The sequence below is a fragment of the Salarias fasciatus genome, chromosome 10 (genome assembly GCF_902148845.1).
Source record: "Salarias fasciatus chromosome 10, fSalaFa1.1, whole genome shotgun sequence".
Taxonomy (NCBI): domain Eukaryota; kingdom Metazoa; phylum Chordata; class Actinopteri; order Blenniiformes; family Blenniidae; genus Salarias; species Salarias fasciatus.
Window position 1 is genome coordinate 23,738,091 of NC_043754.1, and position 25,115 is coordinate 23,763,205.

A 25,115-nucleotide genomic window follows, 5' to 3' on the forward strand; every position below is an offset into this window, starting at 1 on the left:
AATGTGTTACAATTAAAACATGTTTTGTAAACATGAGCGGGAAAGCTGCTGTGACGGGTCAGTAAACGCAACATTTATTTTGCGTTCACGTAAACGGGCGTGTTTTAAAAGCGGAATGTCCCACTTTCTGCCGGCCACCTGAAGGCATCAGGGCAGCACGTGTCGGAGCCTTCTGGAAAGAGACTCCCCTTTCCGAGAGCGTCTCAGCCCGAGCAGCGCGCTCTTCCTACCGGCGACACTTCTCACTTCTACACGCTGGTCGTGCCGCTTCGCCATGGCTGCCGTGAAAGCGCTGAACCCTAAAGCAGAGGTGGCCAGAGCCCAGGCCGCCCTGGCCATCAACATCAGCGCGGCCCGGGGGCTGCAGGACGTACTGCGGAGCAACCTGGGACCGAAGGGGACCATGAAGATGTGAGCGCCGCCGGAGCCCTTTGTGCAGCACGCCTGCTAATGCTAACGGATGCTAACTATGCTAAGATGCTAACGTTAATAGCACTTCGCCGGTTTGCTGTTGGTTTTCAGAGCTGTGCACTCAGCTGTCACCACTGTAATCCTCAAAATAATCCAAGTCTGTCCCAAATGAACAAACTAAAGCACATTGTTGCCGGAGTTGGGCCTCACCGGAGCGGATTTTCCCGGCGCACGTTGCCCTGCCCAGTCATCGTCATCCGCTTTGAGCTAATGTTAGCATCCGAGCTTTAGCCGTTTAGCACATGATGAAAGCTTACCATTTTCCCACAAAATGTATTATTATCAAAGAATATGCATCATTTGAATGACGTTCCACCAAACAGTTTTCTTACTATAAGTTGTCTTTTACTCTGTGCAGTTTTTGCTGACTTTATGTGAGCCGACAGGTTCATGGCAGTTATAATCCGCAGTTAGCATTTCTGCACACACTTCTGGAAAAGTCTGGAAAGACCCTGATTGGATTCAGCATGACAAGAACCGGAGATTTGAGTTTCCTTGCCTCCAGTTAACTTGAACCCCCCTCTGGCTGTCTGGACCCGCAGGCTGGTGTCTGGTGCGGGGGACATAAAGCTGACCAAAGATGGAAACGTCTTGTTACATGAGATGGTAAGTAGATGATGACATGTCTAATCACATACACACACACCTTACATCTGATCTGCTGCTGCCCTCCGGCTGCTGTTGTACTGTACTCCAGTGAGTGACCACACCCACAATGCCACTGTCTGCTGCTGCAGTCTGTCCTCATGAGATGTCAACTTTAATGAAGCCCATCATCTCTGGGGCGGCAGCTCATCCTGCTCGGTGCTATTTTGAGGTGGTGGATCCTGCTTCAAAGTGGGGAAAATAAATCATCATGGGAGGACTCATGTCAGTGTGACAGGGGTTTCAGTTGAAGTAAATAGTTATTCTTATCATATTTTGGCTTGCCACGCATCATCCTAAATTGATTCCTCTCCCCTGCTTTGTCAGTCAGACTGACACGGTTACTTGCTTCACCGCTGCACCTCCCATAATCTCTAGTTCTATTTCTTTTACACATTACATAAACATTTAAAGTATTTGTATGACGTGCATCTCCATGACATTCATCTGAATGTGTTTAATCCCTGAACTTGCAGGATTTAGTAGATTTTATAATGGAATTACAAAAGAGAAACTGCAGTCAGATAATGTCAAAATGAGGATACTTCTGACAGAACATGTTGCATGGTGACGTCCATATCTTGTAGTCTTAATAATGAAGTGCAGCATTAGCATTACTTATGTTCTGTTGTTTTGTTTAAGTGTTTTCTTCAGTTTGACAGCTTGGTGTCTGTTTTACTGACTCATTCCGAGTAATTGTGTTTTATCCAGAACTAAAAGAAATGCAGCAGTGACAAGAACTGATAGATATTTGAAAGGATTATGTTCCAACTGCTCTCTAAAACAATAACATATTTGATTGCACATATTTGAAGGTGACCCGTTTTCTGGAGAACTTGTTAAACTTATGAGAAAAATGTTGGTTTTCCATAAGTTCTTCAGACGGGTTGACACTGTGGGTTAATGGTATTTACCTTTACTTGTTGATTTAAAGCTGAATCTGTGACAGTCCAACTCCGTTTAGGCTGCTTAACAAAAGCTGTGACATGTGTTAGAAATAAAAAGTGTTTCAAGTCAGTAATAATGAATTAGAAACTTATTAATCCTTTGAAAGATGCCAGGAGTTTGATTTGCCAGGACTAGAAATATGTTCTTGCCCAGGTGTTGCCACAACAACAAATAACACTCCACCCTCTCACTGTGTGCAGATGTGTGGCTGTATAATTTTAGAAACACGAATGTGGCATAATGTACCTGTGGAACCGCGCCCGAATACACAAAAGATGGAACACAACGTCATGTTAATGAAAGTTCAGAGGGGCCACAAGACGTCACAGATTAATCAGCTGTGACGGCTAGAGAGCGTCGCAGGCCGGGGCTGTTCTGCAGGGCGGCTGTGCCGATAGAGTCTGAGGGAAAGTCTACCAGATTGATACAGAATGTGGACGTATAAATCAATGTATATATGCTTTTTCAATAAATGCTGAAAATTAACCCACTTAACCCACTTAGAAGTTTAGTAGAGAAAAATAAGGGGCGTCTTTGTTGACATGAATTTGACTCTTTACAGATAAACATTTTTAACTGTTTGTTTTAAACTCCAGCAAATTCAGCACCCGACGGCGTCGCTGATCGCGAAGGTGGCCACAGCGCAGGACGACATCACGGGAGACGGCACCACCTCCAACGTGCTCATCATCGGCGAGCTGCTGAAGCAGGCGGACCTCTACGTCTCTGAGGCGAGTCGTCCTGCGAGTCCCGCCGCCAGCGGGGAGGGCCACACGCGGGACGGTTGAGTTTGTAACTCTGCTCGTTTTGTGCCGCAGGGTCTTCATCCGAGGATCATCGCCGAAGGGTTTGAGGCGGCGAAAGACAAAGCGCTGACCGTCCTGGAGGAAGTGAAGGTCACTCGGGAAATGGACAGAGAGACCCTCATCAACGTGGCTCGCACCTCCCTCAGGACCAAGGTCCACGCAGAGCTGGCTGACCTGCTGACTGAGGTGAGGCCTGAAAGCCTGGAGCCTGTCTGCTCGGGGTTTATGGGGGGCCGCTTCCGGGTTTTGAACACAGTCGTTTGGCTGTGTTTGATGACAGAAGCTTTTGTCTGCAGGCTGTGGTCGACGCTGTGCTCGCCATCGCCAAACCAAACGAACCCATTGATCTCTACATGGTGGAAATCATGGAGATGAAGCACAAGACGGACTGCGACACACAGTGAGTTCTGTCGCTCGGATCAGCCCAGAAGTGACTCAGTCCTCCACCGAGGAGTCTGAGCACTGCTGCGTCTCTCCTCCTGCCTCAGACTGATCAGAGGTTTGGTGCTGGACCACGGAGCCAGACATCCCGACATGAAGAAGAGGGTGGAGGACGCCTACGTGCTGACCTGCAACGTCTCCCTGGAGTACGAGAAGACGGAGGTCAACTCCGGCTTCTTCTACAAGAGCGCCGGGGAGCGGGAGAAGCTGGTGGCGGCCGAGAGGAAGTTCATCGAGGAGCGCGTGCAGAAGATCATCGCCCTGAAGAACAAAGTCTGCCCCAACGGGGAGAAGGGCTTCGTCGTCATCAACCAGAAGGTACGGGTTCCAGCAACGTAAATTCAAATATTACTTCTTAAATCCTGCAGTGTGAACAGTGTGTGGTCTCATGAGCACAGTGAACACCCCAGGGTGCCGGCGTGGCTCCCCTGGTCTCTGAAATCTGTGCTACAGAAACTCTGATCTGTACCTCTGCATTAGGAGAGTCTGCTGCTCCTCCCCTACATGTATTCAGCGGATCGGAACAATCTACATCCCTCACGCGGAGCGGGCTTCTTATTCTGACCCGAACTGAAGTGAAACGGAGGTATTTGTCTGTTTTGCAGGGCATCGACCCGTTCTCCCTGGACGCCCTCGCCAAGGAGGGCATCGTCGCGCTCCGCAGGGCCAAGAGAAGGAACATGGAGAGGTGAGAGGAAGGAGCCGTTCACCATGAAAGGCAGAAAGAATTTAATTATTCACAAGAATAGAACGTCCACAAAAAGCCTGCCGATATATCCAGAGTTTTCACAAAGGTAGTTTTCTTCAAGACCACAAGGGAGGCCCAGCGCCTTTATAATCACAGCCGCAGAACCACAGCAGTCACAACCGGTCTGTCAAGGATTTGTGACACAGACACACACACACACACACACACACACACACACTTATCACCTGTCAGGCTCTTGATAAGTTGAGCAGTGGCAGATTTCGTTGCCCTCCTCTGCTGTGGATCCGGTCTGTGAACATTTTTATGTTTAGGTCAGATTATGTTGTTGAAGGCGGCGTCTGTCTGCAGAGCAGATCAGATCATGATCAGATGATATGACACACACAGACACCAAAAGCACTTTGACAATCCCACCAAAATAAGAACAATGCCCTGGTCGCCTTTTAATGGAAAAAGATTGAAATGTGTTCCTCTTCACTGAAGTCGACCCTCCGTCTGTGTTTTACTCGCTCCTGCTCTCTGCTGGATGAAGCAGTGAATCGGCTTCCATCAATCTTTAACATTTTACTCAGAAAAGGGAAAATTGCTTAGAACAGGTTCTGCAGGCTGAAAGTTTTTTTCTGATTTTTGTGTTTTAGGCGTTAAATTTTCATTCTGTGGAGCCGCTGTCTGATTGTCGGTGTTGTTGCTCCTGACTGTGTTTCTGTTTGCAGTCATCGCCGTGCATGCCTCTAAAGGTTGTTTCCAATATATTTTAACTTAAAGAGACCGCCTGGTTTTTACTTGCTCATTTATTTGTTTTCAGTATTTCAAAATCTAATGAGAGTTTTATACATTCCTCTGCTGACATTCAGTTAAACCATGTTACCATGTACTGCCAGATGAAACCAGTTTAGGTGTGTGCTCGTACCACATGTAGCGGTACGGGCACATGTGGTAGAAACACACATGTGGCACTGGCACACACACACTGACTCATCGCTCCTGAACCATATTGAACTGAAGAACAAAACCCTGAGCGCCATGTGCCGGTCCTCTGCAGGCTTACCCTCGCTTGCGGCGGCATCGCCATGAATTCAGTGGATGATCTCACGCCCGAGTGTTTGGGAAACGCCGGTCTGGTTTATGAACACACGCTGGTGAGTGCCGGGGTTTTTGAGGAGGGAATTAACTCATGGTTTGTTTTTTTTGTAACTCTTTACCTTTACATGTTTTTGAAATTTCTGAGTGATAATGTTGTTGATGATTTCCCACAATGCCGTTTGCAGGGAGAGGAGAAGTACACGTTCATCGAGAAGTGTGGAAACCCTCGCTCGGTCACCCTGCTGGTGAAGGGACCCAACAAACACACCCTCACACAGATCAAAGACGCGGTGCGGGACGGTCTGCGGGCGGTCAAGAACGCCATTGAGGACGGTAAGCGGCTCTGGGAGACTGGCTTCTCCGAACGGCGGCCTCGCCACGCGCACAGCGAACACCCGGAGACGCCGTGTGGCGCTCTCCGGTCCTCCACGTCTGTGCCACAGTCACTCTGGTCTTTTCCTCTGCATTAGGAGAGCCTCGGTCTCTGCTACATGTATTCAGCTGATCAGAACAAACTCCCCCAGTGCGTTTCCTTCAGCCGCCTGTCGCTCCTCTGCTGTTTTCTGAGCTCCGCTTTGTTTTCAACTCGTCGCCCCGCAGGCAGCATAGTGTCCGGCGCCGGGGCGTTCGAGGTCGCCGTGGCAGACGCCTTGGTAAAACACAAACCCAACGTGAAAGGCAGAGCCCAGCTGGGAGTCCAGGCTTTTGCAGACGCCCTCCTGATCATCCCCAAGGTGAGCGAGTGGCTGCTGCTGCTGCTCAGGTTTCCGGCTTTCACAGAGAGCCGTTCAGCTGGTGGCAGGAGGGAATATCAAGGGAAGTTGTGCGACACTGGGCACGGCGTGCTTCATGGGTTGCGTGTCGTTGCAGGTCTTGGCCCAGAACTCGGGCTACGACCCCCAGGAGACCCTGCTGAAGCTGCAGACGGAGTACAAAGAGTCCGGCCAGCTGGTGGGAGTCGACTTGAGCACAGGTCAGAAACACTTTTCAATCCCGGCTTTAGGGTTAAACTCTTACCATGACAGGGACATGGATCGTCTTCAGCTCCGGCTGATGGAGTGTTGGGTTGTCTTTGTGTTTCAGGCGAGCCGATGGTGGCCGGAGAGGCCGGCGTTTGGGACAACTACAGCGTGAAGAAGCAGCTCCTCCACTCATGGTGAGGATCCTTCTTAAACCGATGGATTTGATGCTGCTCCTCAGGGTTTTAACGTACTTCTTATGTGTGTGTGTGTTTTTCCACAGCACCGTGATCGCCAGCAACATCCTGCTGGTGGACGAGATCATGCGAGCCGGGATGTCTTCCCTCAAAGGTTAAAGGTCACCGAAAGAGGCCGCCGCCGTTCTCATGCTCACGGGGACCGTTGTTCACCCGACGTTCCGGTCGACGCGTTCCCTCCTCTCGGCACTCTGAAGCACCCCCGCTGGACGGACGTCCCGCCGTCAGCGTTCAGTCACCACAGCGTCTGTCAGATATCATCGTCATCGGTCGACTTTTTTTTTTTTTCTTCGTGGATTTTTCAACGCCTCCCCCCTCAAATGATTGGTTTATTTATGAGATTTTGTTTAAAAAAAAAAACGGAAAAAGCACTGACCTCTGCCACTCAGTTTTCTTTCTACTCATTAAAGGTTTTCTTGGCTCTTGAAAGTTTCTTGTTCTGTTTGTGAAGGTTGTACCTTTTAAGTTCCAGCTGTCAGACGGGTGTTGGAGCTCGGAGGAGTCCTGTCCTGCAGAGTTTAAACGATTTTCTGATCATTTTATCATAACATGTATAAGGAGTACCTCGGTGTGCTGCAGGAGGCAGACGCCTTCAGGATACTCCTGATGTGGAGTATTTACATTTACTTCAGCTCATTATTTGCGGTTCCGAAATCAGTAGATTGTGTGAATCTCTCAAAAGTGCTTTACACAGAGATATAATCTTTCCATAGTGTCCTGGGTGGGTCGATATCTTGCCTCAGTTCGTGAAAAAGTTTTTACTTTTACCATATACCTATATTCAGTTTAAAAGGGAAAAAAAAAGCACAAATTTACAAAAAACTTAAAATATCAAACTTTCTTTTGAAATTATTCATCTATTTTACTCAATGAGCCATCAAAGTTTGAACTAGTTTCAGTAGACTGATCCTGAAATACAACTCCTAATGTATATTATATCAGAATAAACATTAAATACATAATACAAAATTACAGACTGATATTAAAGCCAGTTCATCTGGTATTCCTATTATGTGTATTTTATTGGGCTCCAGTATGAATCTCTGAAATTAAGAAAAACGCTCAAACATTAAATGAAGCCTGATCAAATCACATTTTTTGTCATTTTTATTACGATCTCAAATGTTTTTAAATTCACACCAAGACAAAACCAGGGTTTAAAGCGGAACGTTTCACTTTGCGCATTTCACACGGAGCTCATTTATGGTTGCACCATTTTCCCAGAGGAAAGGATGGATAAAAGAAGAATATCTAACATATAGAAGTTTATATTCGGTTTAATGTTAAACGTCGCGTTTCCTCCTGGTTTCCTGTCGATGTTCTTTTAAACCTTCTTGGTGAAAATCACCGCTAATGGCGTCGTGGCTGCTTCCGGTGCTCCTGCTGTCAGTGGCGGGTGAGCTTCACACTCCCTGTAATGTGGCCAACATAAAAACACAACAATGAGTTTCAAACTGCTTCCCAGCTGCGGAGGAGATGCTGGACATCCCGGGAGGAAGCCTGCTGATGGGAACCAGCGCGGCCGACGGGAGGGACGGGGAGTCCCCGGCCAGAGAGGTCCCGGTCCTGCCGTTCAGGATGGACAGATACCCGGTGACCAACTCCGACTTCAGGTGAGGACCGGCGGCGTTCAGGCGGATCTCAGATCAGTGCGGGCATTTCAGCCAGAGACGGCGTTCTGTTCTGTTTCCACAGAGAGTTTGTCCGAGCCGAGAAGTATAAAACTGAAGCGGAGACGTTTGGTTGGAGTTTTGTGTTTCAGGACTTCGTGTCAGATGAGCTGAAAAGCAAAGTCACGCAGAGGATCGAGGTACTGCTCTCACTGTGACTTCAGGTTTAATGGATCCAGCTCATCACTGCCCAGAACAAAACATTTTAGGATCTCAGTTTATGTGAAAGTCTAATTCACAGTTTTGCATTCAGGTAAAACTACTGTTCCTTTGCTTACATTTTAATTTAAACAATGTTATCAGCCTTATTGAAGTCCTGATACTCAGAGGATGAGTTCACACTCAATACATTATATTGTTCTGTTTTTATTTTATATCATGTTTGAACGTAGCTTTGTAGGTATAAAGCAGGAAACCTTCTGTTAAAAGAATGAATTTACTTGGCTGTGAAATCCAGAAGGAGTCTGAGGAAACCCACACACGGAGAGAACATGCAAACTCCACACTGAAAGGCCCGGCTGGTATTTGAACCTGCAACCTTTGTATTTTCTTCCTGAAAAACAACAACCAAGAGAAGGTGAATGGAGAGAGTCAGAGTCGTGATCTTTATCTCGTGTTTCTGCAGTCTGCTCCGTGGTGGCTGCCGGTAGAGCGGGTGTCCTGGAGACAGGTGAGGAGCTTTCCACTTCCCTTCCACCAGGTGAGGATGTCCTGAGCTGCTCTCACGCCTCCCATCCTTCACTCTTCAGCCCTCAGGACCCGGCTCGGGGATCCGCGAGCGCCTGGACTTCCCGGTGGTTCAGGTGAGCTGGAATGACGCCCTGGCCTTCTGCCGCTGGAAAGACAAGAGGCTGCCGACGGAGGAGGAGTGGGAGTGGGCGGCGCGCGGCGGGCTGCAAGGTGCGGCGCTCACTCCGACAGTTTGAACATGGAAGCAGTTCGTTTCTCTACAAATACAGAGACTTTTAACTACGTTTGAGATTTCACACAAGAATTTCTCTCATCAACAATGAGGGATTTTTTTTTCCATATCAAGTTTGCTCATAAACTGAATCCTGACTTCATTGTTTGTGCTCCAGGCCGGACGTATCCGTGGGGAAATAAGTTCCAGGCCAACAGAAGCAACCTGTGGCAGGTCTGTACGACCCGCAGCAGCCGGAACAGCTCGGCGTTTTAGAGCCTTTAACGCTCCTCTAAACCAGAAAACCCTGAAAGCAGAGGCTTTTTACCTCGATTCAGTGTTTAATAACACCAGTTTATCTGTTGATTATGTCAATGATGCTATTAAATTAAACTTGCTCATCAGCTAAATCTAGCCTATCCCACTGGATCCTTTCTTATTTCTTGACATCCCATCATACCTCTTCATGGGGTTAGGTCTGATCTCCGCTGGGTGTTTATTCCTTATAAAGCACTTCAGCTTTTCTGTCTGTGAGAAATACTATACTAGATGTAATTTGGCGGTCGTCCCCTCCTCTGGCCCTCCGCCTCACCTCTGGCTCTTAGCGTTCACAGACATCCGATTGTTTTTTTTTAACTCTTTATTTTCTGGATGTGTCAGGGCTCGTTTCCAGATCAAGACGCAGCAGAGGACGGCTATCACGGCGTCTCTCCCGTCGCAGCGTTTCCTCCTCAGAATAGTTACGGTAACTGAGACCGAGCTGCCTGGAAACACAGACGGAGGTTTCATCCTCTGGAACCAGAGATCAGGGTGTGCGACTCCTCCTGCAGGGCTGTACGACATGATGGGGAACACGTGGGAGTGGACGTCCTCGCCGTTTCCGTCCGCCCGGCAGATGTTCGTGCTGCGCGGGGCGTCCTGGATCGACACGGTGGACGGCTCGGCCAATCACAAGGCTCGGGTCACGACCCGGTGAGATGACTGTGGCTTTAAACGCACTGCTTTTCTAAATGATGAACTCCTGCTGAATGTGGGTTTGGATTCCACAGGATGGGAAACACTCCCGACTCCGCCTCGGATAACCTGGGGTTCAGATGCGCCGCCGACGCCGCGCAGAAACAGCAGAGGACCAAAGACAAGGCAGAACTGTAGAAACAAGAAGAGTTCACGTGAGCCTGGAGAGAGTCTTTAATTACATGACTAAATAAAAGAGACCAGTTCAGAAAGAGTGACAGCGACACAGTGATGAATAAAATGACGGTGGCAGAGTGTATTTCTCCTGTGGAGAACATCTCGGTGTATAAGGATCAATAAATGAATCATTTTCAGAAAAGGTTCATCTCCATCTCATTCTGCTCATGCTCAGTCCAAACAGAGACTGTTTCATGTCTGTTTTCTTTTCTTCCACATTCATCAGCGAGTCCTTTCAGCGCCTCTCTTTGACAGCAGCAGCCGGTCGTCTCCCGTCACGCTGGATCAGTCTTTTGTCGAGTGGTTGTACGTGACCGGAGAGTAGATGTGTCCTTTAGTGAAGCAGAGGCTTCTCTAATGTTGTCCTTCTCAATCTGTTTACTTTCACATTGTATCCAGCTTAACCAAACAAACGACCTTTTTTTTTTTTTAAATTAAAAGAAAATATTATTTAAACATTTAACACATGCATTGTTTTATAATCACTCATTATCTCTGTCCAGAAAGAGGTTATGTAACTTTGACGTGGGCCCCAGGATAATTGTAAAATTAGTGAAATGTGTTTACAACACCAAACGTGTACAGAAGTTGTATAACTCTTCTTTAAGACTGCAAAATCAATACTATCAGAATCTGTTAAAACTAATGAAATCATGTCTTTATTTTAAAACCAATGTAACTTCCAGCTCATGCATGAAGAAATTCAGTCAAAAGATCAGCCTCTTACATCTCCATTATGAAGCATTAAAATAATAAAAAAATCTTACATTATCTGTTGTAAAATAAAAAAAAAATGTAGATTTGCATGTCAAAGTGTTGGATCGATCCACATGTTGAACCTGCAGACTGTCTGTTGCATAACAAGACTTTAATTAATGCGCCTGTCAAATAAAGTGAAATTAAAGCCCTGAAGACCCAGACTTTATGGATTAGAGAAAGAAAGCAGGGCGTCTTCCTGCAGATTTCACCAACATGGAGCCTGGACTCTGAACGTGGGCGTGTTCTGGGGAGCAGGTGTGGACTTTAAACGGCGGCTGTCATAATTCTGACAGGCGCGACTGAAAAGTTTCTTTGTTTTTGGACGTTTTGAACAGAAAACAAGCAGCCTCACATTTCAAAAACGTGAGATTAAAAAAAAGAAAAAAAAAGAAAAGAAAACAAATTAAACTGAACAAAATGACCAACTGCTGCTGCAGGTTCCTCAGTCACACCTGAGCTCCTTCCTCCAATCAGCGCCGGTGGATCCAGCAGGAGGACAGTGGGTCCTGCAGCAAGGCCATCCTGCAGGTGGAACTTTCTTTCTTCTCACTAGAATCTCCTGCATTTCCTCCTACAAGTGAGTTAATAGTTGGATTTAAGAAGACTAATGTGCAGTTGCAGATGTTTCAGACGCTTTTCAGTTGAATTGCTGCAGTTAGAAAGTGAGAGAAGTTCCGTTTGATCCATTTTGCTTCAAGCACTATCAGTAATTTTATTTTAATTTGGCAAACCTTTATTTTTGTCCAACTCAATAACAGCACCTTCATACAATTTGATGCACAGTTCCAAATGCTTTTCTTTTTGATCAATATTTAAATAGGTCTTAGGTTTAATTTAACATTTTATTAAAAACTGAAGTTGAAAAATAAGTGTAATGCCAACATTACTGTTGCCTACTTATTCAAAATGCAGTGAAAAGTCTTGCGTTTGCAGCCTTCATGATGCTTTTACATATCCACCCTCAGTGTGTGACTTTGATTTCACAGATAAAATCAAACTTCAGTGTTCTCCTCACTCCTCCCTCTAAAACAGAAAAATCTAGGACAGAACCGTCTCCTGATCAACAGCGTCTGACACCCTTTCTTTCAGCAGCAGGTGAACTCGGGTCATCATAAACGATCTGACTGCATGGCAGAGGTGGGAGGTGAGGCGGACTGCAGCCCTGCCCAGGATGTCTCACCTCCTCGCTGGCTTGCAGTCTGCATTCCTCCGCGCTTCAGAAATGCGTGCATACTTTCATTATCTTGTCAGATGTGCCTCAAAGCCTGGAGCTCAGCTGATTTTTGAGCTAAACTGGACTGAGGTGTGGTTTTGGTGGAACAGAACAGATGCTGAATATCAGCATGTTGATGTTCTCAACCTCGATTTCTGGTTTTCATTCTCATCATAAAACTTGAAGATTTTGCATTTTCGTTCAAAACCTCCAAAGACTAATCAGAGTGAGAGGATTTATGCTGTTAGTGGTTGGAGAGAACACTCGACACACACACACTCATGAATAACCTGGAGCTTAATTTGCACCTAAAGGAAAGTCAAAGTGAAAGAGGCTATGCCAACATGATAAGCAGCAGGGAAGTGTGTCAGTAAATCCCTCCTTCAGTGTGTGACGGTGTACAAACAAACATAATAAAACCAGATCTTCTATAGACTCAAGAACTGCGGCTCTCAGTATCTTCTAAACATTATTTTTTAATATGTATTAATGACACAGAGCCATGCTCATCTCTGTGACCTGAGTTTAGTCACATTTATAGCTGTAGTTGCCTGTGGGTATTTGAGTGCATTAAGTTTGACCCAATTAGATGAATTTGTTCAACACTTGAGTTATGACAAGTCTTTTGATCTGTATTTCTTGGGTGACCTACTTTTTTACAAATTGATCACTAGAATTTCACGTGCAGCTTTCTGACGGGCCAATAGAACAGATAACAGTATGTCCCATTATGCTTCTGCTACATCAGGCCATAAAGTAGGTCGGTAATTAGAGCAAGAAGCGTTAGAAACACAAAGGAAAGCAGCGGGGAGTACGATAACAGAATGTAGACCTTGAAAGCTGATATGTGACTCGGCTCTGCTCGTATGTGTGGGAGGTTTACATCCAAAACCAGGCTCTGAACTCCGCTACCAGGCTACTGGTGCTTTCCCATCAGTATTTCCACATCTGAAATAAACCCATGACTAAGCTAAGTGTGGTTTCGACTTCATATAGACTTCATTTCCTGTGACACAGTTTTTTTTCTTCTTCTTCTGCTTCCTGATTTCCAGCTTCAGCCTCTCTTGAGTTTGACTCGCTGGATTAAAGGTCGGATCAAATCAAGTCCGCCGTCGTGCGTCAGACCTGAAAGATTGTTCCTCTATTGAGGGATCAGACGCTCTTCTCCCTTTGTGTACCTGCTGCTTTGATACATTTGCACGTCATGTTTGTGCAGCGGCTGAGGAGGAGGAGGAGGAGGAGGAAGGAGGGCTGAGGCGGGCTCCTGGAAGCCACAGCCTCCGCTGACATCAGATCATGTCATGCCCTCGTGAAGCCGCGCTCACTTCAGGTAGAACGAGTTTGCTCGCATTCCTCCTCATTCATCCTCCCTCTGTCTCGTTTAAAAGTTTCTGTCTCTGGCTGTTCCACAACTATTCATATCTGAGAGTCCTGTGCAGGCGGTGTGAGCCAGTCCCAGTCCTCGGAGCGCATCATGGACTACCAGCAGCCTTTCTCCGTCCTCAACGAGAGGCTGAGACCTCGAGTGACGGCCAGCGAGCAGCTCTACCTGTCGCTCAACAGGCTGGAGGACAGGCAGCTGTCTTCGCTCAGGAGCAGATCCTCGCCCTACCAGACCGTCCTGTCGGAGCCCGTCTCCCCGACCCTGAGCGGACCCGAGGTCAGCGTGGACGACCCGGAGGAGGGGGACTGCGACGACCTGGTGAGCGGGACCACCTGCCTCATCACCGAGATGAACATCAAAGACTTTGACGACGACAGCAGCTCCTCCAAGTCGGACGAGAAGGACACGTCGGGCGAGCTGTCCTCGGAGGGGGGGCCCGGCACCCCGGAGAGCGACGGGCCCTTCCAGAGGGGCTACGTGGAGACCAGCCTCCCGGACCTGATCAAGAGCGGCAGGCCGCTGGGCCGACGCCGGACCGTGGGCCATGTGTCTCAGACGGTAGGAGGAGACTCGATTACATAAGGAGAAACCGTTCTGTGTAAATGTTCCAGCAGCGGCTAAATCCGGTCTGCTGCGAAACCTGTAAGACTGGGAGGGAACTCTGCCTTTAGTGTCGCTCAGGACCCAACCAACTGTAAACAGAACTGTTCAGTGACATTCGTCCCACATCACGGTCAGAGCAACCCTGTCCACGTGTCAAATCACCGCAATCTGTGGGAAACCGAGACAAGCTAGACCCGAGGCTGACAGCGTTTGCTTTGTGCTTCTAATTAAAATGATGGAAACGTGCTGAAGGACGAGGTTTAACGCCTCGCGGCGCTCACTCGTTATGTCTTTCACATGTATCTTGGAACACGTTCCCAGAGACATTCCTGTCAGATTTGCTGAAAAAAAACCTCTCAGCCAGTACGACTGGATTTCTTGTCTGCCGTTTCAGGGAAGAATCCAGAAGAACCGCTTCTGTTTACAAGGTGTCAGAGTGTCATCAGGTCATAGCTTTGCTGTGCGGGGTGGGAGTCGTCTTTGCAGAAAGCAGGAGTGTCATGCCTCTTTTTTTCTTGACGTTTTGCAGCTGAAAGAAGTGCGCAGGGAAGTGGAGCTGTCCCGCAGGCGAAGCATCAAACTCAAGGCTCAAGTGGACAAACTGCAGGAGCGGCGAGAAGGGCCGGGCTGGAGCCAAGACCGAGAGAGGGTAAAGGTCGCTCCTGATGCCGGCACGCAGTCTGCAGAGGCGTCGCAGCTTTTCACTGCAGTGTGTGTGTGTGTGTGTGTGTGTGCTCGCCATGGCAGGTCACAGAGGAGGTGCTGTCCGTCCTGAGGCTGCTCTTCCCGCTGACCGACAGCAGCTTCAAGCAGCCGGAGCTGTCGGAGGGCGCCAGCCGCCTGGACGCCGCTCTGGACCAGCTGCAGAAGGTGGCCCGCAGCCTGGCCGTCAGCCACACCGCCAAACAGGTCCGAGCAACGCCAGCGCACCCAGCTCTGCCAGGACTGACCCTTCCCTTTCTAAATGATCGGTCCCTCCTTCAACCGCTGAGAAAAGTGGTGAATTATGTGTAAACTGCTCCACTTCTCGTTTCTTTGATGTATCGATAAAAGCTGCTGTACAGAGACAAATCACATGGATTAACTGAACCATCAAAAGTTTTGTACTCCTGACTAATTGCCTCCATTCAAGCGGCACCTTTAAAGCTGCATTCAGGCGTATTTTTGGCCAATACATGTACCCTCTCAGAGTAGTGCGATTACCCCGCCCGGACTGGATGGAGCTATGAGGCCTAACCAGGTGGTGAGTGACTGCATCGGTATGCGCCGTTCAGCCGTGCGTCACTCGGCCATCGGGAGGACGTAGCAAAGTGTGTCACAAAGGACCAGATTACATTTTATGTTGGTTAAACCCAGCGGAGGCACGTCAATAAATATTTGTGGGTAGTTACAGCGGATCTTCTTTTCTAGAAACCTCAAAGTTGTTTTAGACTCTGGCTAACTTTTATCATGATTATGCAGAAGTTAAATCCTGAAAGTGGTGAACCAGCCCAATTTTTACGAGCTGTGACAACATTTAACCCCCCCCCCCCCCCCGTCACCGTCTGTCCACGCAGGAGTTCAGATCTGGGAAGGAGGGTTCTGAGGAGAGCGCCGTCCTGCAGCAGGCCCTGAGGGACCGCGACGAAGCCATCGAGAAGTGAGTGCGCGCAGTCACACTCCTGAAGGGGCGGAAAGGGGGAAGAGGAGAGTCGGTTTTAATGGACGCGTCGCTTTCTCTGCCTTGCAGGAAGAAGGCGATGGAGGCCGAGCTGCTGCGGAGCCGGACGGAGATGATGGTGCTGAACAACCAGGTGCTGGAGGCGGCGCAGAAGCGCCTGGAGATGTCTCTGGAGCTGGAGGCCTGGAAGGTGAGCGTGATACGGGAGAGGGAGGCTAAACGTGATCGCCTGGGACCCGGCCACAGCAGAACACGTGTTTTCAATACATGAAAAGAATGATCTCTGTGAAACACAATGCGCTGCAATTAATAACAAACAACCACCTAACAACCAGCGCACACAGGGTGGCGCTGACCTCAATTCCAGCTGTAATGGGATGATGTTCTGGCCTCAGGCAAGGGCGCTCATCTGGTGATTACCCAGCTTCCTGCAGCTCTAAGCTGAAATAAAACAATATGAAACAATACCGCAGGTCTGGGCTCACTGGGTGGAGGGTCTTCCCAGAGCTCATGACTGAAATTCATCTCTGGAGAGAATCGCTTTATACATGTTTAATCTACACTCTCCTGAAGTAAAGGGGTGATAAATGCCAGCAGGTTGAAACAAAAGATTTTATTTCTCTTCCATCCATTAAAGGCAGGATGCAGCCTCAACAGGGCAAACAGTAAACAGTCACACTCACATCTCCTCCTACAGGCAACGTTTTAGTCACCGGGTAACCTTTACCTTTACCGCCTGTTTTTCGGTAGAGAAATCCCCCGAGCCTCTGTTTGAAGTGGGGATTTTATGACCGCGTAGAGAACTAAAACTTTCTTAATGCCAAAGTGATAAAGGCGGATCCTCTGTGTCTGCAGGTGCAAACACTCTCGAGTGTTTCCTAATGTGTTAAATTTCTTCACTTCCACAGGAGGACTTCCAGCTGCTCCTCCACCAGCAGGTGCAGAGCCAGCAGCTGGCCGAGCAGGCCCAGAAGAAGAGCTCCCGGGGCCTGGGCATCCTGAGGAGGAAGGGCCCCCCCATCCAGCGGCCCAGCAGCTTCCCCCTGCAGTCGCCCTCTCCCACCCCCTCGTCCAGGCTCGCCGCCCCGGTCTCGCCGGTCCCCAAGACGGCGCTTTCCGTGGGAGGAACCTGGAGGGACAAGCTGAGGAGGGGCAAGCCGAGCCGCACGGGCGACCAGGACGCCGCGGGGAACGATTCGGACTACAGCAGAGACGACGACGGCTTCCAGGTCATATCGCTGGACTGAGCCGGCCGAGGTGCAGCAGTCCTGTTCTCGGAAACCTCGTGAGGAAAATGTCTTTTTGTTTGTGACTCCTCAGAATGTTGTAAATAGCTTTCGTGCCAGGAGGAGTAATTTGAGGTTTGCACGAATTTGCCGTCAGAGCCCCAGGGGCATAGCTTGAAGATGCCATTCCTGTTGTGGCTCACGTGCAGAAGACACCCGATGTTTTTCAAATGAAGAATCGTGCCCAACACACCCACTTTTACTAATTGCATTCAGATTTTCATCTCGGCGTTAATGAGATACCAGCACTCCCCCCAAACAGCCGACGGAGGATGACAGAGCGCAAATATGCAGCTGACGTCCAACAGCATGAAATGAAGACGTGAACACCCAGCACGTGTTCACACTTCACATGTTACATTTTGAACTTTTCAGTGAGGATGAAGCTGTTTTAACAGGTTTTTTTCTTTAAATTATCAAGTCTGGTGTTAACTATATTGAAATATACTTTTGTTAATTGTACAAATGTTTATTAAGTGTCTATGAATGACCTGAGTCAGTGTGAAATACTGTAAATACATTAAAATCCTCTTTAAAACTTAAACATTTCAAGGTCTTCATTTAAAAACAAAGAGCCATCCAGGTTGGGTTTTGTGCTTTTATTGTATAATATCACTTTCAATAATATATAATCCACTTCTATAAGCATTTTGCAAACATTTACATATATTTCTGTATATGCCACCATCTAAAATGAGAACCGCCGGTTGGTCGACCGGCTGAAATGAGACGCACAGCACAGCGAAGTTGAACCTGATAAGAGAAAAAGGCATGCTCAAAGACAAACCAAATACAATCCTCGACAGATGATCAGTCTTCAAACTGCGTCTCCGTGTGACCAAGTATTTTTTCCCAAATACAGTTTTAATAAACTCTGCATTCATGTGTCAGACACCCAACAGTCTCTTCAAAGTGCAACAACACGCACCTGCACTACGAATTTAAAATAACTGGAGCTTCACAAACAAAACAAACCCTCCAGTGTCTTTAATTGAAAAGCCTTTTGGCTTTAGTGTTGGCATCAAAGAAACGGAAAAATCAGATTTTAGTAAACGTCTACCTCCTCACACTTCAGACCTGGCAACCCAGCTGCCAATCACAAGTCCACCAGATGTAATTAGAGAATACAAGTCGTTTTTTTCTTCCCTTTATAAAGTTTTACATAATTTGAAAAAAAATTGAGTTCCTGACAAAAGAGGCAGTTACAAATAATCAACACCCTGCTTATTCACACACACACACACACACACGCATACACACATGGCAGTTTCACTACTGGACTGTACGTTTCAAATCCATGAAAACAGAACTGATTGTAACACGGTTACAGTTAAATAACGTTATATATGGTTGCAGCATATATCCGGGGGACACCCATATAAAGTTGCGCCTTTTATCTGTAAATATAAGGGAGATAGGATTCATGGGAACACTGGTCGGACTGAGCAAACACTGAGACACGACGTCACCACGGCTTATCGCCACACACACACACACAAATGAAAGAATAGTCTGTAATAACGAGCACATCCAGTTGTAACCTGAGACGTTCAGGAAACAGGCTGGAATAATACTGCACTGAGAGCTTCAGCTGGGTTTTCGTATGTGATTATGTAAGCAGAAGAATTCAGCCGCCGCTCTCCATGACCTCCATGATTTGAACCGACCGGTAAATCCTCCGCAGAGGAAAGGCTACAGCTACGACCAGTGCGCACACCGCGTCTGTGCTTGTTTCCACGGATTAATGGCTACCTTAGTGCTGGTCCTCCTGATCAGACGGGCCTTACAGCCACGTCGGCCCGACAGGCATAAACGCATTGACGAGAAGAAAGCTCTGTGCAAGGAAGAGTTTCTTTGGATTAGTTAGTCACCTCTGAAATCAGCCCCATTTTTTTTTTTTTTTTTTTTAAATGGAAACTACTTTAATGGTTATTGTCTACATGGCAAAATAAACAAAAAAACCAGCCGGTCTAGAATCTACCAGCTGGCTGCTGAAGAGACTAAACAAATGAAATGTTGAACTACGCCACGCTATGTAACAAGTTAACGACTGGCCGCTGCCAAAAGGGTGAGTTTGGTCCAGGGTTGGCATGTCTCATCATCATCATCATCATCATCACTACGGCTCCTCTTGCTCTCAGAGACACCGAGTCATCTCCTTTGCTTTCCGGCGAGAGGACGCTCAGAGCCGCGGAGCGTCGCCACAAGATGAAAGAAGTCCGGAGGCCCGAGGCAGCTAGGACTGCAGGAAGGAGATGATGGAGCTGATGAAGTCCAAGGGCTTGTCTGCGTGAATCCAGTGGCTGGCGTCGGGGATGTACTGGATGTCGGCGTAGGGGAAAAGCCTCTGGATTTCTGGGTAGTCATCAGAGCTAGATCATTAGGGAAGGGCAGAGAGCGAGAGAGAGAGAGAGAGAGAGCGGATTCAGTGAAACAGGACGCCAAACCAAGGGGGATGAGTCAGCATGTGTGGAGGTTACCTATTGACTAATGACAACAACATGACAGGAAGAGCGTGTTGGATTAATGAAGTCATGACATGTAAGCTGGTTCAGGGTCTCAAACACAAAGCCCGATCTGAGGCCTAATGTCGCTGAATCTGCATGTTTGTCATGTGTTGTAAAAGGAGAATTCTTTAAATGTGAAATATTTAATAATATACTGATATTTTTTGCAAATACTTGGAGTTTATTATGTACTTGAGATCAAATTGTGCTGTATGTGGCACTGGAAATAAAATGAGTCTGACAGCCCTCTGCTGGAGTCCAACTTCAGCTTTTTATTTTCACTCATTTCTCTATTTGTGCCTCATTGATAAGAAACCTTCTTTTGAGAATGGTGTCATTTTCTCTCTTTTTTGTTTTTGCTCTACACTCATATTGTATGAATATCTTGTATTTCAGGGCGTTTTTTTTCTAAATGCTTCCCCCTGATGGTGGAGTTAAGTATTGAGCTGAGTTGCAGGAGACCCGGGTCTGAATCTGCAGGAAGAGGCTCCTGCTGAAGCTGCCATGACCCAGTTTGGCGACCCCTGTAAAAAGAAGCAGCTGAATAGACACTCATTATGTATGCCTCGGCTGTGCACACTTCATTTAGCCAATTTGTTTCAACTTGTCATTTAGTTTCACTTCAACGTGACGTTGTGTTTGGGAGAACTTGAATCGAATCATCCTTGTATATTACTGCTAAGATTATGAAAATAGGTCCTACACGTGGAACTATGTGAATATGCTACAGATATCAGGGATATAAAGTTATATATTGCTTTAAAAAAGGTTTGATTCGTTCATAGAGAATATAGAGGTACAGTGTTTGTAATCAGACTACAATTAACATTGTAATGAGGTGAAAACAGGAACAGATTACCAACAGCTGTCATAATCAGCCTCTATCTAAACTCTAGTTTAGAACAGAATGTTGCTTTTGGTGCTCTGCGTGTGTCTGAGCTTCACGTCTACCTGATATAAGCCGAACTGGCTCCGCCCAGGAACAGCGTGGGCCCCTCGTAAGCGTTGTCGAAGTCGGGGAAGCTCATGATGTTGTCCAGGTGTGCGGAGATGGCCTCCAGGTTCACCCTCCAGGCGTAGTGTCCGTTCTGCTCCACCAGGTTCGTCAGCAGGAACTGACGCACCGAGCGCTCCTGAGGGAGGGAATGTTTAACCACATAACTGCACTTAATCAGTAACCAGGGGGGCGCTGCGCCACTCAGCCCTGCAGCTTCGACTTCAGACGCCCCCGGAGGACATTTCAGGTGCAAAAGCTGAAAATGATTAACTGAAACAGCCCACATACCAGGCTTTTAGCATCCAAACAGTAAGACATTTCCCTGAAGACTTAAAAAAAACCCTTACTGAATACTAATGTAAGGAGTAATAATGCTGCCCTCCAGAGGCCAAAATGATCAGTGGTAATAGGTTTAGCATGAGATTCAACATTAGACACAACAATGAATATGACGAAATGTCTGTCTATATTTGAATAAGTCCATTTCCACAACCTTATATATACATATATGTATTTGTTTCTACATCTATTTTTGCTTTAGTTGTCTTGTATTTTATCAAATAACAGTGAAGCACTTTGAATGACATCTCCATCGTCTGAAAAACGTTTTTCAAATAAAAATGGATTCAAACTAAACTCCATTGTAGCAAATATTAGAGATTTTTAGGTTTTAATATCAATTCAAATCCAGTTCAACTGCGGTAAAAATGACTTTCGTCCTCCCATCAGCGTTTCTGAACACTGGCAGTCTGATTTAAATGAAGGAGCAGCGCTGACCTCCACCAAGTGGCGCAGCTGATCCTCCGCCATCCTCCTGGCGGTGGAGCGCGGGATGTCGGTGGCGATCTTCACCTCCTGCATGGCCTGGATGTAGTAGCGGAAGTTGGAAACCGGTTCGAAGCTGGTCTGGGAGGGACTGATATCCACCACCACCAACCTCTCCACCAACCCAGGCTGTAATCAAAGGGGCAGAGACCAGACGTCAGGCGTCAGGGTGCGGGGAAAATGAAACGAGCGTGTGTCGACAGGGAGACTAAATGGAAGCTGCACAGCTGGACGCTGCCCAGAGATCACAGCAGCAATATTAGTTTCAGAGACGTGGGAAAAGCCAAAGGCTATCCAGCGAAGCGGCCGCCCCCTCATTAAAGATTCATGCTGACATTTTACTGGCGCTCACCTGCGTGAGAGCCGTGGTCATGGCCGTCTTCCCTCCCATGCTGTGGCCGATCAGGACGCACTTCTCGATGTGCAGCTGCGCCAGGAGGTGCATCAGGTCGTTGGACATATCCTCGTAAGTCAGCGCGGGGCTGTGGGGGCTGTTACCGTGGTTACGGGCATCTACAGTCAGCACCTAACTGGACAAAGGACAGTTAGGACACTTGGGACGGGGAAAAGGAGACAAGAAAAGCAAGAGGGCAAACGGAAACTTTGGCGTTGGCGTTTTGGCCGCGGCTCAGGAGCGAACAAAGGCTACAGCGCCAACACAGCATGACAAGCTCCACTCAAGGGCGAAGAGGGCCCGTTCATCAGAGTTTCAAACACTATCGAATGACAGGCAGCGCACCGCGAGCCTCCAGCTCAGCCGGACTCGAGCCGAGCTGTGGGAACGAGCTGAAACACGTCGCACGGACAAAGCAGCTGCTGTCATCACTGCGTTACCTTTCGGCCGGTGCGCTGCACCAGAGACTTGGCGATGGAGTGGAAGTTGGATTTGCTGCCAAAAAGTCCGTGAAGAAACACGAGAGGCGTGCTTTCTCCTTTCCCATCGAAGACGTCATAGGACAGATTCACAGGACTGCAGAAAGACAATGATTAGCCAGATTTGAGGAGATGATTCACAGATGAATCTCAGCAATTAACTCAAAATGATAAAACTTTCAAGATGGAAAAATAGTTTTTTTACTTTTAAAAGAAGTATGAGAAACAAGATTTTTCCGCTTCTTTTTTAACTTTTTTTTTTTAATAGTGAAGCTGCCAAACTAAGGAGGATTGGGGGAAAAAAAGCTATATTAGGATCTTTTTAAGAATAAAATCAGATAAATTCATTTCAATAAAAGCATTTGTTTTGACAACTAAACCTGTCATATTTGAGAAGCTGGTATCAAGAAATCATTTTAAAATATAAATAATAACAACTAGTATCACTAGAAGTATTAACGAAATAAAGCTAAAACCGCAATCTAAACTAAAATACACAGATAACACAATATTCAAGGTAATGAACAAGCAACAGTTTTTATATAAAGAAACATTTAGGACAGTAAACATGCTTAAATACATAAGCAGAGCAGATAAAAGCAGATGACAGTCTGAATTAAATCTCCTGGGCTGGAGCTCATCTGCAGGATGAAGCTAACCAGGCGTCTCAATGTCATTTACGTAAAACTGAGAACAGTCAAAACATAAGATGAGATCAAATAAACAATGAGATGTGTTGGTGGTTTATTTCTCAGGGAACCGTCTCAATCTCCGCAGCCTCTCCGGATAGAGGGCATCAGTTAGCCGGGGAGCTAGCAGCCTACCTGGATGAGCTGGCCGGTCGGACCACCGCCGGAGCCCCGCCGGACACCTCCAGCAGCCCGGGGAACGAGGGACGCGACGGCCGGGCGCACAGCAGTCCTCTGTGGATCAGGCGACACAAAGCACTCATGGCAGCGGAGGCTCCACAAACAGCATTCACGTCTCAAAGCGGCCCCGGTGACAGCGGAGAGTCGAGGAGCGAGCATGCAGAGCGGCCGGAGGTCGACCAGCTTCAGTCTGTGTACAGATGGTGCTGCGTCGTGACGTAGCACGTCGGCTGCTGCTGCCGCGTGACGACAGGAAACGGGCAACGATATCGGTGAGTTTCCGTCCTTAGTGGGGTCTGAGAGAGGGGGGCTTCCGCCCTCTGTGAAGCCTGTAAAGCTTCTGATCATACACAGCAGCAGCAAACGTCTGTTCAAAAAGCTCCAAAGAGCTGCTGACTGCAAATATATAAAATCACAACCACGTCTAGAAGGATCATCGTACAGTTCCAGCACATCTAGTATCGATGATGGAAATGAGTCGCTTTTCAGATCAACTTCCGCTACGGCAATAGGCCGCTTCCTGTTCGGGACATAAACAAACAAATAGATACATAAATACATTTTGAGAACAAGGCGACTATTCCCGACATGATTATTTCATTCTTCTTAACTTCCATGATTATATTGCAGGGTGTGTGACAAACTGCAACAAAATTGAGAATGTGATTAAAAATATAACAATATAAGACAATTATCACACCATCAAATATGAGAGAAACATTTTTATGTAATGAAATTGTTTTACTTATCTGTCATAAAAGTATTAAACATCGAAATGTGATGCACGTCATATTCCCAGTTAAACCACCAGGTGGCGCCACAGTGTGAGAGTGGGACCGCACAGGCCCAGCGTATCATGCCTCCTGAATCAGATGTCTATATTAGCTGCACGGCTCAGCGACTGCTTAGTTATTACAACACAAGTAAATCTAGGAATATCAATACCAGATATTGCTTTAGTGAAATTTGGTAAAACTGATCAGATTCAGTGATATTTCAACATTTTTAAATAAAAACTAAGCCTAAAGGTAGCCTGTACATAACTACGCACAACTACACTACATTAAAAAAGGCATTATTTACACAAAGAAATATCCTAAATATAGAGTATAAAATCCTCAAGTATACTTAGTAACTGCCTGATCCTGTCACTTGCATGTAGTTTTTTAGGGATGTTACTGATGTTTAAGCACAATTTAACACCTTTTTTCCTCTATGTTTTCAAGATAACTGCATCAGGTGAAGATAGTTGAGTTGAGTAGCAGCTGACAGGCCTAAAATAATTTCTACAGTGACTATTTAGGTATCCAGATTTGAGCAAATAAGCCAAACACTCTGGTGTTGTTATAGGAGATAACATGAAAGTATAACTCTGAAGCCCTGAAGTTGGTAGCATTCATTCATCTTTCCGGGAATGACCTGTCTGTGTATTATTCTGTCTTTGGTCCCTTCCTTGTTTCTCAGCATTACTTTGGTGTAGCTTGTGCCCATGGCAGCTGCTGTTAGCCATTCTGTTTCTGTGTCATATACGAGGACCTGAAACGGGCCTCAGAGCACGATCTCCACCGCGTCTCCAGACATTCATTGCTATGGGAGATGAGTCTTCTGGGATAAAGCACGCTACGAGCTGTCGCCATAGCGATGGCATAAGACAAAGGCCTGATGGGAACAGGAGGCACAAACCTCCTGAAAGAAGAGAAAGGAAGTAGAGGATGAGTCTGCTTTTTTTTTCTTTATTTTTATTATTCTGCAGACTCTCAGCTTTATTGCAAAGAAACTACAGTAAGCTGTAAGAAAGGAGCAGCTCAGTGTTTGGCACTGACTCATTTTCATGTATATTTCAAGTACTTCTACAAATAGTAGATTGAATAACTTAGTCAATGAAGGTGATTTTTGTTTGTTCACAAGTATCAGGGTAGGGTGAATGAAATATGAACTGTTTACAAACTTCCTGTGAGAAATGAATCCCATTTACAGAAAAAAAAAACCCAAAAACAAATGGTGAAATATGTCTGGTTTTGGTGAGTTTGCAACTTACAACCAGATTATTTTTAAATA

The 25,115-nt window shown here is 46.8% G+C and overlaps 4 protein-coding genes across 4 annotated transcripts; 3 read left to right on the top strand and 1 right to left on the bottom strand.

Annotated features, from left to right (window-relative positions):
• Positions 1-169: 169 nt before the first annotated feature.
• cct6a (chaperonin containing TCP1, subunit 6A (zeta 1)) lies at positions 170-6,734 on the top strand. Its single transcript, XM_030101171.1, has 13 exons — positions 170-411; positions 1,014-1,077; positions 2,661-2,795; positions 2,883-3,056; positions 3,167-3,270; positions 3,359-3,629; positions 3,917-3,999; positions 5,063-5,159; positions 5,289-5,436; positions 5,704-5,837; positions 5,974-6,076; positions 6,187-6,259; positions 6,346-6,734. Exons 1-13 carry the CDS (start codon positions 275-277, stop codon positions 6,416-6,418), a joined length of 1,596 nt encoding a protein of 531 aa, XP_029957031.1. The 5' UTR covers positions 170-274; the 3' UTR covers positions 6,419-6,734.
• A 785-nt stretch (positions 6,735-7,519) lies between these two features.
• On the top strand, positions 7,520-10,465 carry sumf2 (sulfatase modifying factor 2). Its single transcript, XM_030100864.1, has 9 exons — positions 7,520-7,715; positions 7,785-7,932; positions 8,015-8,129; positions 8,615-8,659; positions 8,739-8,889; positions 9,069-9,124; positions 9,551-9,635; positions 9,721-9,862; positions 9,940-10,465. Exons 1-9 carry the CDS (start codon positions 7,673-7,675, stop codon positions 10,040-10,042), a joined length of 888 nt encoding a protein of 295 aa, XP_029956724.1. The 5' UTR covers positions 7,520-7,672; the 3' UTR covers positions 10,043-10,465.
• A 2,925-nt stretch (positions 10,466-13,390) lies between these two features.
• Positions 13,391-17,525, top strand: bicdl2l (bicaudal-D-related protein 2-like). The gene is made up of 6 exons (XM_030100862.1): positions 13,391-13,995; positions 14,570-14,689; positions 14,788-14,949; positions 15,597-15,679; positions 15,770-15,890; positions 16,609-17,525. Exons 1-6 carry the CDS (start codon positions 13,528-13,530, stop codon positions 16,945-16,947), a joined length of 1,293 nt encoding a protein of 430 aa, XP_029956722.1. The 5' UTR covers positions 13,391-13,527; the 3' UTR covers positions 16,948-17,525.
• Positions 17,526-17,639: 114 nt separating this feature from the next.
• abhd11 (abhydrolase domain containing 11) lies at positions 17,640-24,295 on the bottom strand. The gene is made up of 6 exons (XM_030100863.1): positions 23,013-24,295; positions 22,150-22,285; positions 21,668-21,841; positions 21,268-21,444; positions 20,445-20,626; positions 17,640-19,358 (listed from the first exon to the last, which is right to left on the bottom strand). The coding sequence occupies exons 1-6, from the start codon at positions 23,138-23,140 to the stop codon at positions 19,223-19,225; spliced, it is 933 nt and encodes a 310-aa protein (XP_029956723.1). The 5' UTR covers positions 23,141-24,295; the 3' UTR covers positions 17,640-19,222.
• Positions 24,296-25,115: the final 820 nt, after the last annotated feature.

Bases quoted from the DNA above. Each gene is read 5' to 3' on its own strand.
- cct6a (XM_030101171.1), top strand. From the start codon at position 275: ATGGCTGCCGTGAAAGCGCTGAACCCTAAAGCAGAGGTGGCCAGAGCC. The intron at 3,057-3,166 runs GTGAGGCCTGAA...TTTTGTCTGCAG, and splicing joins TGGCTGACCTGCTGACTGAG to GCTGTGGTCGACGCTGTGCT. The intron at 6,077-6,186 runs GTCAGAAACACT...TTTGTGTTTCAG, and splicing joins GGGAGTCGACTTGAGCACAG to GCGAGCCGATGGTGGCCGGA.
- sumf2 (XM_030100864.1), top strand. From the start codon at position 7,673: ATGGCGTCGTGGCTGCTTCCGGTGCTCCTGCTGTCAGTGGCGG. The intron at 7,716-7,784 runs GTGAGCTTCACA...ACTGCTTCCCAG, and splicing joins GCTCCTGCTGTCAGTGGCGG to CTGCGGAGGAGATGCTGGAC. The intron at 7,933-8,014 runs GTGAGGACCGGC...CTGTTTCCACAG, and splicing joins GTGACCAACTCCGACTTCAG to AGAGTTTGTCCGAGCCGAGA.
- bicdl2l (XM_030100862.1), top strand. From the start codon at position 13,528: ATGGACTACCAGCAGCCTTTCTCCGTCCTCAACGAGAGGCTGAGACCT. The intron at 14,950-15,596 runs GTCCGAGCAACG...CTGTCCACGCAG, and splicing joins TCAGCCACACCGCCAAACAG to GAGTTCAGATCTGGGAAGGA. The intron at 15,680-15,769 runs GTGAGTGCGCGC...TCTGCCTTGCAG, and splicing joins CGCGACGAAGCCATCGAGAA to GAAGAAGGCGATGGAGGCCG.
- abhd11 (XM_030100863.1), bottom strand. From the start codon at position 23,140: ATGAGTGCTTTGTGTCGCCTGATCCACAGAGGACTGCTGTGCGCCCGG. The intron at 21,445-21,667 runs GTGAGCGCCAGT...CTTTGATTACAG, and splicing joins TGACCACGGCTCTCACGCAG to CCTGGGTTGGTGGAGAGGTT. The intron at 19,359-20,444 runs GTAGACGTGAAG...CTAATGATCTAG, and splicing joins GCCAGTTCGGCTTATATCAG to CTCTGATGACTACCCAGAAA.